General features: G+C 34.5%; 1 protein-coding gene across 7 annotated transcripts in view; it reads right to left on the reverse strand.

Annotated features, from left to right (window-relative positions):
* Window positions 1-14,774, reverse strand: part of LOC148942489 (uncharacterized) — a 58,787-nt gene that overhangs the window by 19,882 nt on the left and 24,131 nt on the right. For 4 of the 7 annotated variants that reach the window (XM_089102477.1, XM_089102473.1, XM_089102472.1 and 1 more), the window contains exon 3: window positions 10,748-10,893. In XM_089102477.1, the coding sequence (XP_088958603.1) occupies window positions 10,748-10,893 (146 nt within the window). The other 3 variants (XM_089102476.1, XM_089102475.1, XM_089102478.1) reach the window with 3 other exon arrangements.

Consider the following 14,774-nt stretch of genomic DNA (forward strand, 5'->3'; position numbering starts at 1 on the left):
GAAATTAAATTCCAAAAGTTTGAAATTTAATTTCAAACACAATTAGAAATTGTATTTGATAAAAGCACCTTTTACACCTAGTTTGGAATATATATTGCAGACCTCCCATAAAATAAACATGTTAAAAATTTCCATAAATATTCATTTTATTGCTCTATTTAAATTTTTTTCTTTACCTTTAAATCTTGTAATTAAAATCGATTGATTTTAAAATTTTTATTTTAATTCCTTGTTAATTTTTTGTACAAATAACAGTGATATATACTGCGCATGCCATTAAGCATTTGGGCTGTATGTTGATATATAAATAATTTTTGGTAACGATCTGTACCAATCTGTGTTAGTTGTCGGATAAATTACAACTACTAACCCTGGAAGATGCAGGATAACTAGAGGATAAATGACGTCACACATAAACAAAAAATTCAACCTTATTAAAAATGGAAAAAATACGTGAAATTATATGCAGAGAACAAAAAGGGACAGTAATTGTGAAATGTAGCAAACCTTCGGGGACTTGTAAATAAGCTATCTTTACAGTCGACTACACGTTATTAATGTCGTTATTCACCAATTACTGATAGCGTTTCAATTGAAAAGTTGCCAGATAAGTATTTGTTGTAATTTTTTATGGATTCTATCCGGGGAAGTTAATATTAAGCAGATGAGTCAAATAAGGGATACTCGAACGCACTCCTGTACAGTTAGTCATACATTAATCGTATCTTTCTCTAAACAAACATTTACATTCTCCATCTTTAAACTAATATGCATATATACAGTTAAGAGATTGAAAATAGAGCGTAGAAGATTTCCAGGTTCGATATTTTTTAATCAAAAAAAAAAAAAAAATCCACTGTTGCCTTTTTTGCACCAAACCTACAGCTGTAACTCGCACAGGAAGGATAATATACCTATATCATGGTATTCACTATTCAAAATCGTTCGATTCACAAAGTCAGAATTATTACTTAATTCACTTTCTAAATAATTATCTAAACCTAAAAAAAATCCACAGCTTTTTCAATGTAGCTGAATCTCAGCTATAGAAAAAGAATAAAACTATAATCTTAGTAGTAACATTGAAACCGAAGGCCAGAAGACAGAAAAGATAACAAAGCTTGGACAGGAATACGAATCTTAATTGGCATATTTTATTTTCGAATTGCAAAGAGTTCACTATTTTCTTATTTTTATGTTTATATTTCGTTGAGCATTCTGATGCTAAATTTTATCACATTTTTAAATACACTGAAATGCATTCCCACAGCTATAAACACAAGCAAAACGAGTCCCGATTTTTTTTTTTTTTAGCAGGAGATTGATAAATCCTAATGAAGACAAACAATGCATCTTCTTGTTCAGTTACCTCCGTTGTTTGTTATATACAGTTAAATTTTTTAGCTTCTGAATGACTCATTTGCTATGCATCAAGGAGCATAGCCCATTGGGCCCCTTTAGCTCCCCTCACGATATTGGCCCTACAGAGGAGAGGTGAGAGAAAAAAAAAAGGGGGAATATTCCACAGAAAAGATAAGCAGCTTAGCATATGTCAACAATTAGTAAACAGTCAGCTAAGAGTAACATCTTTCAGTAGATTTCGACACTATCCTACAAAGGGCTCCCCGTTGGAACAACCCAAAACCATCCAAGCTAACTCTTGCTGCTATTACAGCTTAAACTACAAAAGGAATCAACATTAACAATTTTTCTTACCTTCCTCAAACTATCTTAAGTCTATTCATACAACCACGATTTTGTAAGATGTTTCTTTTGTTTGTTTCAAAAATATGAAATTTTTCTGACAATATCACATTTTCGTCAGTGTTGCCACTTTGAACCGTGAAAATGACTAAGCAAAGCTAATTAGTTAAATCTGACAGCACTTTTTGTCCGTAAAAACTCGGATATTAACAATCTGTCGATTCCTAAAGCCAACTTTATCTTCAGAAGAAATCTACATTTTCTCAATCTATTTGGTACCATACATTTTTATTTATTTTTTGCTGATTTTATACGTACATTTCTTTTTTTAGGCTAGCAACCTCTACTATAAAAAAATTATAACTGAATATGTCGATTTCATTGTCACTGTCCTTGGTACTAAAATAAAAAAAATAATGAAAGTTAATTTCCAATATGACAGATTAAAAAGCGCCTTCAGATCACTAATATGAGCATCAACGCAAATCCTAACACGGAAGCCATATTCGATACCAGAAATTCTTTTAATCCTCTTCTTTCAAATCAGTGATTCCCGCGTGGTGCGCGGACGTGCACCTTTCGGCCGACTTTATTTTAGAAGCTTAATTTTGAAAAAAAATCACGTGAATGACATTCAATTCAAAGAGCAAAAACAAATACATGATAGTATTGAAATGACGTTATATATTGTATTAAATGTTTTGTATTCAGATAATATTTTTATTAGTATACAAAATGCCTAGAGAACGGCCCAAAAGAAGATACCAAGTTAATAACCTTTTAAGCTTCCTTCAGGTGAACACACGTAAAATTTTGAACAACAAAATTTCAATATCACGAGGGAAGCATCAGGATTTTAGAAATGCCTAGGTGGGGCATGACCTGAAATCGGTTGGGAACCACTGGTCAAAATGGATGAAAGTGCAAAATAAGATTCTAAATCAATCTTAGTTCTCAACCAAAATAAAGCAAGTCCTTAATTTGGATATGTTACTCTAAAGCTACAACTGAAGCCCCTCAAATCTTAGACTCCCCTGGTAAGTTCCATTTGCAAGATCAAAGCAGTAACAGACAAATCATTTCAAAAAGCCCCAACATTTCCTGTTGCACACTGGTATAAACAGAATAAACTAATTCCAATAAATACATTTTATTTGACAATTTGAATAAGGAGGAAAGTTAAGTTTTCAGGGGACCGGACTCCTAGATCCTCTCTCCCCACGTACATACTTCGATACAAGAGCCAGCTAATATAATGACCACTTTAAGTTAGAAAAATATTGAATATTTCCTTCCCTAAACCAATCTAAATTGCAGACTTTTAAAAATTATATTCTCAAAAAGTATATCTATCCCCATTAATACTCAAAAACCAGCTACTATCACTATCTTTCAGATTAGAAATCGTCCTTAAGAGTTTCCTTCCAGCACCACTAATACTAAGTGGTGGAGTTCCCAAACAGTCAGACCGTCCCATATCAGTGTTAACCCAACCTGGTTCAATTGCTACCACTATAAAGTCTTTCAATTCAAAAGCTTGATATCTCGTCACCATATTCAATGCTGCTTTTGAGGCACAGTAGGCGGTAATAACGAAAGAGGGTGCTGCACCAGCAATACTTCCACTGCTGCTGGATATATTTACAACCTAAAAATAGGCTTGATATCAATGATGTCCTCAATATCACGATAAATCAAATGCTTTTAAGACTTGCAAAAAGTAAGGCATCAGCTTCGACTATATGATGAACGTTCTACAATATATCTGCTGAAATTAGTAATTGATTCAGAATAAGGAAGGTTTATGATTTTACAACACAGTCCCCACTCCTGATCAGTACTCCTGCAATGAGTCTAATCCAGGAAGGCCGCAACCGGTATTTTGTTGCTTTTTTTTGTTTTTTTTTTTTGGGGGGGGGGCGCAAAATTAATTTTACATAACACATCAAAAATGTATTCACGTGCATTTTTGTAACTTTTTTACGAGTCGGGGATTTCGGAGTGGGGGGAAGGGGCATAAACAGTTATTCCACCTTGGACATGGTCCTGCTCTAATCCCCCTGAAATGATATTTCTTTTTGTCGGCTGATCTATAAACTCAAGACTTCGTAAATGTAGTCAAAACCTCAACAAGGATTTGCTAAGCTTTTGAAACTTTCAGTCTCGGATACTAGCTTAAACATTTCCTCAAAATGCGAACCATCGATTTGTCATCAGAAGCGACAATGAAACGTCGTAAAACAGTACCGTCAATCGTCGACAATCCGCGGCACTGATTTGGACGGAACAGCCTATATCTTGGCTCAAGTACAAGTAAGTACAAGAAGCAGCAACATATTTGATGTAAGCCTCGCAAGACAACACATTCGCTAGACTGTCACTTATAATATCATAATTACACCGAATTGAAAAAAGAGACAAATCAACTCGCAATGAAAGCAAAAATAGCAACCCGGACAATCTTGTCTCGACAACCTGCACAAAAAAAATGAATACCCATAATTTAGAACTAGTTTTTACAAGATTAGCACATCTTAAAGTATATGCGATGACTTTGTACGACATCTAGGATAGGCTACAGGATTCCTGCTGAACTAATAATTTATACATGTAGCATATTGAGAAATCCTTTTAAAATCACCTCCACGGTCCTTTCTCGAACACCCAAGGTCTATATACCATGGTCTGGGAAACCTTGATTTAAAGAACTCAATATCTAAGTGAACCAGCTCTATACAATTATAGTTCAAATAATGACATTTTAGAAGCATCATCAGTTTTACTACTGATGACGGTCACTGTATATGTGACCGAAATATCTGGTATTTTTTGTGAAATTTTTTATCCCTATTTTGGACTTTTATTTTATCGTTTAGAAGCATGGAAATGAACGTGTGAAAATTGCAGCAAACGAATCGCAATTTTCTTCATATAATTTATATTACACTTTACGATTTTACATCTGACAGACAATACTCATATATATGAGTTTCTAAATCTAAACAGGCTGTCTTTGCTATATGCCACACAAGCATCAAAATTTTAAATACTAATAAATGAAAGAACATATGAATTTAAGAATATCAAATTTTTATTTTTCAAAAACAACATCTACTCCCGTTGCAATTCAAAAACCAGCTGCTCTCACTCTCTTTCAGCTTAGAAATAGTATCAAAAAGCTTCATTGCAAAGTCATCAAAGCTTGGTTCTGGAGTTTCCGACCTGCCAGACTGTCCCGAATCAGTGTTAATCCAGCACGGCACAATTGCCACAACAATAAAATCTTTTAATTCAAAGGCTTGATATCTGGTCGCTATATTCAGTGCTGCTTTTGAAGCAGCGTAGGTGGTACTAATGAAAGAAGGAGAGGCACTAGAAATACTGCCACTGGTGTCAGATATATTGATGACCTAAAAATACGGTTGCCATCAATGCTGTCCACCAATAATATAACCAATCAGAGTGGTGCCAAATTTCTTATGTAAGATAAGATTTTGAAAATATAAGGACGCCAAAAGCAGTCTTTACCGTAAAAATATGGCAACACTGATAAAATGCGATACTGCTCTAGAAACTTCACAATTCTGAATTGACTTGTCAATACTTCCAGTTGAGTAAGAAAAAAATAAAATAAAAATACACTGCAAAATCAAACATTGAAGAAATGGATAAGGTGAAGATGCGGGCCCAGCCGTAGGCAAGCATCAGAGGCAATTTTACATTGATTATTTTTTAGAAAACAGGCATAATATCAGTAGCACACATTTGAGCGATTATTTTGTTATTCCGATATAAGCGTGGTAAATAAAGAAGAAACTTATTGACGTCAATACGCCCGTGCCCGCATAAGCGCCTTATCCGGTTGTTTATTTTATATAGTTGTTAATTATTGTGATTGTTGTTAAGTCATGGTCATGTCAATAATATTAGCGTCAAATTCCAAAAGTAGAATAACAATTTGAAAATATACTGGTATCAAATTTTGTCTTTACGAAAAAGAGAACGATGCAAAAACAGTTAATTAAAACTAATTCAGTGTTACCCCAAACAGTGATTATCAACCTTAAGGCCTTTTGAAAAAATTACTGAAGCACCTTCGCATACAATGTCATCACCATTGCAGAACAGGCAAAAAACCTTCCTGAAACATTACAATCCCCCCCCCCCAAGAAAGGCTAATTCTGAAGACAATAAAAATAACTAATTAATAGAAGGTTCGGTCAGTGAGATTCAAAGAAGAAAATATATTGCAAATAAATAAATATATATATATATATATATATATATATATATATATATATATATATATATATATATATATATATATATATATATACATATATATGTATATCTAGTTTGCTAGATTAGATACTGTTTTCTTTAATTTTGTTTTGTCTCAGGTTATATTATTGTTTTTTAATTCGGTTTTAGATCTGTCAACAATAGAATTCCCATGTACATGTCTGACTTTTGTCTTTTAGGATTGTTTCGCCAACCAGGTGGAGACAAATCATAATGATTACGTAGATATTAAAATATAAAAGGGGAGGGCAACTTTAAACAGGGGTATGTGCACAAGCGATAGACACATGGTTGTATTGATTGAGAATCGTTTTGCTCAACTGTTTCAACATAAATTGTTTTATGCTCACCCGTATATTATAACCTTCCTATCGACAAGCAAATAAATCATTACATGAGTTTTAAAAAGGGAATCTTTTCCCGTCTAAAGACAGAAACCAACTACTATCATTAGCGCTTAGTTTCGAAATGGTGTCAACATATCGTTTACAGCACTCATCAACACTCATGTGCGCAGGCGAATTTCGAGTCAAACGATCCCATTCTTGTATCAACCCAGTCAGGTTCGATGGCAACAACAATGAAATCTTTTAATTCGAATGCCTGGTATCGGGTGACCATATTCAGAGCAGCTTTTGAAGCACAATAGGTGTTAAGTATTAGCCAGGGTGTCGCTTGAGCTAAACTCCCACTGTCGCTTGACACATTGATTACCTGCAAATACAACTCTGCTTTGAAATTGAAACGTTCATTGGTTTTGTCTAATATTTTACTTAAATTATTCATCTTTTTACTTCCAGCCATAATATTTTATTGAGCTGGTTCCTTCTACTACATCTTGAACAGTTTCACATGACGAGATTAACCTTATACCTCTAATAGAGGTATAAGGTTTGAGTTATAAGAAGGTATAAGGAAGAGTTTCATATGACGAGATTAACCTTATACCTCTAATAGAAGTATAAGGTTTGAGTTATAAGGAGGCATAAGGAAGAGTTTCACATGACGAGAATAACCTTTCACCTCTAATAGAAGTATAGGGTTTGAGTTATAAGGAGGCATAAGGAAGAGTTTCACATGACGAGATTAACCTTACACCTCTAATGGAAGAAGATCAGCGAGACCAAATCTTTAATTCTTAGGCCGTTGAGACTTTTGAGGGTGTGCAGCTTCTCCTTAATACTAAAAAAAACTGAACTAAACAATGTAGAAACATGAAAATTGACGCAGACTAGTTTCGGAGCCTTGAGGATGGAAAAGTAAAAATAAGTATGCACTAAAAATGAAAGCAAAACCAAATCTCAAAATCAGAAATAACAAAGGTGCTGAGATAACAAAGGTCAAAATCAGACCTAACATATCAAAATCAAAAATAACAAAGGTGTTGAGATAACAAAGGTGCAAGAAGAGGTGACGCCAAGCTATATTTGCTCGAGCAACAAGAAAGGGGCAACAAAAAGCCCGCAAAGCTTGCTCACTAAGAAATAGCGTAAAATAACCAAATAAGAAAAATAAAATTCATGCAGAACTATTTTTCAGTCATAAGAATGTGCGTGATCTATAAAAACTATAAAAATACTGAGCAAACAAATGCACAAAGAAACAACGGATAAACATAAAAACGGATATGTGACGTCACGATAAACAACAAACGCGGGCTGAAAGCCTGAGCTACTGACTGTAGCGAGTGGAGGAAAGCAACATCAGGCCATCTTTCTGAGAACCTAAGGCGCAACTAATCTAAAAGAGGCCACAAAAAGCCAGCAAGCCTTGCTCACTAAAAAAAAGCGTAAAATAACCAAATCAGAAGCATAAAAATTCATGCAGAATTTTTTTGAGCTATAAGAATGTGCATGAACTACAAACATTCTAAAAGAAATGAAACAAACACAGCAAATACAGACAAATATAAAACCGAGATATGTGACGTCACCATAAAAAGCATAAGAGGGCTGAAGGCCTGAGCTGCCGACTGTAGCGAATGGAGGCATGTAACATCAGGCCATCTTTCTGAGGACTAAGTGCCCAACCAATATAACAGAGGCCTCAAACAGCCAGGTTCTTGCTAGCTATGAGCCAATGCACAGGATAAAGAAAAGCTAACATAGGAAAAGATAGAAAATAAACTGAGCACGAGACTGCAAATCAACAAGATCGAACAGAAATTCAACTGAAGAAAAGCAAACCAAAAGAAGATAGAGAAGGAACTAAACTCGAGAAAAACAAAACAATGTACGATAAAAAAAGAAATCCAAAGGAAAAGAGAATAATCGTAAAAGCCAAAGGATAAAGAAAAAGAAGAAAAGCAAAATATAACCAACTTAAAGCAGAAGTATAGAAAACTAGCTTCAAAGAAAGAACTGCTGGATCCATCACAATCTATGTCACCCCAGATTTAAGTGTATGGTTGAGTCTTGGGCGATCCTAACTAGTCAGAAAATTCAAGACAAAAAGGGCAAAGTAAGGCTGCAGTCAGCCTGAGTTCACCTAATAAGTTCCCTTACAACGCAGCCAACAAAACCAACGTACGCACAAGTAGCCATTGTTTCAAGACTGTTGTAGAAGGGTGTCTAAAACCCTTTTTTTCTTAAATTTAAAGTTATACCACCCTCTACTCATTTCGATACAAGAACTATGGATGAGATCATTACTGCCATTACGAGTTACCTTTTATTTCAAAATCATTCTGCAGACTTGGACATTTTCGCATTTGTTTGAGATAGTGGAAAATATCAACGAAAATATACATTTTCATTTTCATTCAATGGGCCAAAAGAAATTTTAACAAAATGTAAGCAAGTAGTCTTCCGACTACTGTGGTTCAATCACGCTTTCTAGGGCTATAATGAGAGAAAATTTGAGATGGCTTAGGCATATTCTACGGATGAAGGATGAAAGATCACCGAAGATTGTCGTTTTCGGCCAACCGTCTAGGGCACAAAAAGCAGGTCGTCCGCGGTTGGGGTGGGATAATGCCATAAAGAAATATTTAAGGGAAATAGGAACTTCCTGGGAGGGTGTAAAGAGGCTTTGAATAGATTGGGATGGAGGAGAGTGCTTAGCTGTGTCGGCCTCAGGCGGCTTGGTCCTACGGTGAGTATCCAAGATCCACCAAATTCGTCAAAACTGCTGTTACAAGCATATATATATATATATATATATATATATATATATATATATATATATATATATATATATATATATATATATATATATATATATATATATATATATATATATATATATATATATATATATATATATATATATATATATATATATATATATATATATATATATATATATATATATATATATATATATATATATATATATATATATATATATATCTACCTTTTCGTCTATATTCAAATCTTTCCAAATACGTCACAATAAAGCAATGAGGATTCTATTTAATGTTGATTGCAGATCTTTAGTTCGATAACTATATGGGACTCCAGCAATTTATTCTTTGGACCAACTTCATTTAATTTCTATTTCTAGTGTTTGACACGATTATCAATATAGTAATTTACCAGTAAGTTTGTCCGGCATTTTTCCAACTAATTCTCAATTTCATAATTATCCTACTACGCATCATTCAGAATTTTCGTGCGAAATTCGCCTGACATCGAGAGCGGGCATCAGCATCCGTCACACTGGGCCAAAAATCTGGAACTCAATTCCAGCATCAGTTTGAGAATGCAGCAACAAGCGACATTTTCTAAGACTGGTGAAGAAATATCTTACGACAAGCTAAGCATTTTGTTTATTATGGTTTTCTTTTTCGTTGTTGTAAAATTTAGTTAGAAAATGGCTGTGTATTTTCGTTGGCATTTTTTTTCAGCGCTAAAGTATGCCACCAGGCATGTGCGCTGTTTTGTGACATTTATTTATGTATGTGTTATAAATAAAAATACTCTACTCTCTACTCTACCCCCTCCAGAGCCCCCCGCTCTTTACACTGAAGTTCAATAGCACTTTCTAGTGTAAGGTTATGTCCGAGCAGTCGTTCTTGAATAACTGAGACACAAAGTCAAAGCTTAGTGTAAAGACCAGGAGGTGGTGGCCACTGTTCAGGAGTTGGTAGCCATAATACCACACAAATTTATATAATGATTAAAAAAAAAATATTATTCCGTTTCAACAGCACTTGCGTTTGAGCAGTACTTCTTAAAGAATTGACACGAAAATTCAAAATTTAGCGAAAAGAGTGGAGTTTCAAAAGGGAGCAGCCCCCCTCATATATGGAATAATTTCTAATTGCTGAAGTTTCAATGTGGCTCCTTACTCTCAGTTGAAGACACTCGTTTTTTCTATCCAAATCTATACTTAAAATCGTCACTGCCACTAAAGATTATATCTCGCATTTCAGATGGAGTCTCTGACATTTCAAAGTTATTTAATGAGTGAGTCTCTGACTTACTCCACAAGGAAAATTTCTCTTTCCTAAACTCAAACCTGTGTACATCAAAGAATTTTCATCAAACACCTTAAAGAATACGCTTGTCGCACCTCGTTTGGTCGATATTTTTGTCTTATAACCATAGCTAATAATGTTCCACCCTCTATTCACCGTTTTATTATTGTTTTGACTCCCCCTCTCACTCTCCTTTAGTTGTTAGTCTAGTTGTTAGTCACTAGTTGTTAAAAAAACAACTAATGTTGTTTTACTAATACCCAGTTTTGTTCAGTTCTAGGAAATGAAGAAGACAATTAAACTTAAAAAAGGAGACACTACCTTTTTCTCGTTTCCTTTTCTGAGGAGTGGGAGGAATGCTTCTGTAACTTTAAGAGGACCAACTACATTTGTGCTGTAAACTCTGAGCGCATCCTCTCTGTCAACACCAATGGCAGGATCATTAGGATGGTTCTTTGCTGCAACACCTGAAAAGGAAATTAATTCAACATCTAAAAACGAGATAGAAGACATAGACAAAGCGTTGGTTGCTAATAGTTCTAATAACTCCTTTGATTTTGCTTTAGCTAGCCATACATTTGATAATCCCAGCCACACAATACTTTTTGAAAAATCTTCTCTCATTAGTAGTGATTTGGGGATAAAACAGGGAGTTCGAGAATCTATCGAAATTAGGCTCAAATTAAATAAAAATATTTCCTTAAATAGGGACTTATGAGAATATTCACTGAATTTTTTATGCTCAAATTTAATCGAAAATGATCTAAAAAAATATTTTATCAAACCAATTGACAATAGTATTGAACCTGTTACAAAATGTCCTATAAGACAAGATTCTAAAAAAAGCAAGATTAGCTTTGAAAGCATGCAGTTAATAATTTTATTTTATTTCGTTCGAATGAATTCATCCTCTCTCATCATTTTATTTATCAGTCCTGATTGAACTACGTTGAAGTAAGGATGCTGGGCTGTCTTAAAAGTTTTTAAGAGAACTTTTAGTTTTAAACTTCGTATTTTAATGTAATTTTTTTATTTTTCTTTAATGTTGTGCTGAAGACGGCCCTAGGACATAGGGCCGAAATATTCACCGATTTAAATTGCACTGTCTTGGAAAAAATTACCCTATTGTTTTTAAGTTGTGTTTGTTTGATATGGAAAGGCAGTGCGGTCTTCGTCAATATTTTCGACACAAAAAAATTTGTATGGTGTCAAAGAAACGTACCGAGTCTCATCAAAATCCACTCAACTTGAGCGAAATAGAGGGCAAAAACTAAATCAAAGAGATGAATAGAAAATATAACCCTTTAATGAAAATAAAGACGAATTAAAAACAGAACCGCTAACTAAAATTAACAGAGCCTTAGCTTCATTTCTTCATAAAAGTCAAGCTAAGATTGACGAAAAGGGTGATTTGTTCAGGCTTTACTGTATTTATATGGCTTTTCTCCAGCATGAAGTTTCGTGTGTTTAGTTAAATTCAAATTCTGATGTAAACATTTGAGAAATCCCGAATTGATATATGCTGGTGTATCCGCCTTTCCAGATTCTGATGAGTTCTACCAACGTAGTAATTGCCACAATCGCATGGTATTTGATAAACCCTTCTTTGGCGAGTAACTGGGGTTTTATCTTTACTGGAGTTTAAAAAATTTGTGATTTTAAAATTATTAGTGAAAACTAAATATAGATTATTTTATGTGCAAATATTTTTTATTTTTCTTGTGATTCTTGGGATGTACGGAAGATAGATTATATTAGAGGGTATTTCCGGAGCATCACATTGTGAAATATCATTGATTTTACGCAAATGTCTTTTTAGTCTACGGTTAATCGTATTATTGACAAAAGGAATGGGGTATCCGTTGCCAAAAAGAATATCTCTGATAAAATTTATTTCTGCTTTTATGTATGAATCGGAGCAAATGTTCAGGGCACGGTCAATAAGAGAAATTACAACTGCTCTTTTAACTTGTGGGGGGTGATTTGACTTAAAATGAAGATATCTATTGTTTTGTCTTGGTTTTCTATAGATAGTAAAATCCAAATTATTAGTATTACGGATAATTAGCACATCTAAAAATGGTAGTTTATTTTTAGATTTTAGATGTTTTTATTATTATAGACCAATCGACTATCCAGAGGTAGTATTTTAGCAGAATTCCACTCCTACCTTAGAAAACAATATTTTTATAATGTTAGTCTTGGTTGTTTGCTAGATGTCGAGGTAGATGGATCTTGGTAAATAGTCCATCTACTCCCGGTAAATGGCTAGGACGCGTTCTGCGGATGAAGACTGCCACAGATCGTCCTTGTCGGCCAACCATCTAGGGCCAAAGCCGTTCCAAAATGGGATGGAAGGATGTCGTAAGGAAAGATTTAATGGAAATGGGAACCTCTTGGAGGAGTGTAAAGAGGGAGGCTGCAAATAGATTGGGATGGAGGAGGAGCATACTTAGCTGTGTTGGCCTCCGGAAGCCTAGTTTTGCAGTGATTTGTTAGTAGCAGTAGTATTCTTACTCTCTTTCCCTCCCTAATAATTGGATTTTGACGCGCACAGTCTCAGATTTTGAGAAGCCCCGTTAATTTTCTTCAAAAACGCAATGCACATTATTATTTACGTAAAGATTTTCTGACAATTTTTAATCAGGGCAGACACGTGCAAAAGTTATGCCCTTTTAGTAAAATAATTTCTACTTAATCCTTTTGTAAAATAAGGGTATTTAATCCTTTTATTGTAAATTTTTTCATGGAAATTCCAGTTTTGTGCTAAAGGAAAATCACAAAATTCTTCACTGAAAAAAAAAGTAGTCTTTTCTTCAAATCAATCATCACATTATAACGTAGAATATTGGAACCTTTATGTATTTGCATATTTCTCCCTTTATGCTTTTCCTCTTTTCTCCCCTCTCCATTAATTATTTGCATTCATAACAGTGTATTCACTGCATGTTTAATTCATTATGAAGTAAAAGTCTTCGAAAATACTGGCTCTCAGGTAAGCACAGACCTCCTGGGGTCTAGGGCAGTCCCTGGACCACCAAGAGCCAAGGAGGGCAAAAAATGTGGTTATTTTGACCGTTTTAACACTTTGAAGTATTTTTATAAAAAAAAGCTAAGCTTCAGCAATTTAAGGCACATTTTAAGAGGATTTCCCCACTTGTGTGGAGCTAATCATGATAAATATTGACAAAGAAGACATAACACTGTAACTACCCCCAAAAAAAATATTTAAAAAATGTGAATTTCAATAATTTACTCAATTTCAAAATATTTTCCAGTACGTATCATATAATTTCAGTTTTCGGTGTTGGCTATTTTTAATTTTGTAACAATCGAGTTAGGGTAGCGTTTCTTTTTTCATTTCAAAGCTTCACATAAAAATCGGCAGGAACCCCGGATTATTAAACTGGTCTATTTTCACAACAGTGGCAAAAACATTTTTATTTTTATTTTTCTTGGGGTGGAGTTAATTTTAAGCAAAATGAATAAAATAATGTTATTTAAAACCCTTAAAGCCGAAACTAAAAAACGTTCACAAAATTAATGTCCATGGTTAGTTATGTCCACGAACGAAATATACCCACTGTCAGGATTTGATACCACTGTCGTCACATCCTCGACAATGAATTCCTACTACTACCAATAATAATAACTCATTGCAGCAGCAGGCCGCCTGAGGCCAACACACCTGCTCCTCATCCAACCCAGTTTATTAAAAGCTTCACTCTTTACACCCTCCCATAAAATTTCTATTTCCTTCAAATCCTTTCTTTTAACCTCTTCTAGATCCATTCTGGGACGATCCGATTTTAGTTTCGCACCAAAGGATGGCCAGAAAGCATAATCTTTCATGACAATCTGTCATGACAATCTGTCATGCGTCATCTGTATAAACTGGCCTGACCATCTTCGATTTTCTTTCGTAATAGCTCTAGAAAGTGGGATTTAACAGGGCCGTTTCCGGGATTTTTTTGGGACGAGGGTTATTTTTTCGGGGAGGGGGGGGGGGCAAAAAATAAAACACATTAAAATTTGTTAATAAGCATTTTTATTACGTTTTTACGATTCAGACAAACATTTCGGGGGGGGGGACAAATCCTCTAGCCCTCCTCCTCCCTGGATACAGCCTTGGGATTGAACCACATATTTTGTAGAGCATATTGTTCGATATAAGATCAGTCAAACGATTACCTAGAAATAATTCAGACAATTCCTCTGGAAAATATTTAGAAAATATTCCACAGCCTTTCAAAGCGCCCACGATTCGAAACTACACTTGATCACTGTCATTACCATAACAATCAATATTTTAATCTTTGTTCACAGACTTATCTCCCTTTCAACTGAC

The sequence above is a fragment of the Artemia sp. Qi Xiang Cuo genome, chromosome 16 (genome assembly GCF_049724085.1).
Source record: "Artemia sp. Qi Xiang Cuo chromosome 16, ASM4972408v1, whole genome shotgun sequence".
Taxonomy (NCBI): domain Eukaryota; kingdom Metazoa; phylum Arthropoda; class Branchiopoda; order Anostraca; family Artemiidae; genus Artemia; species Artemia sp. Qi Xiang Cuo.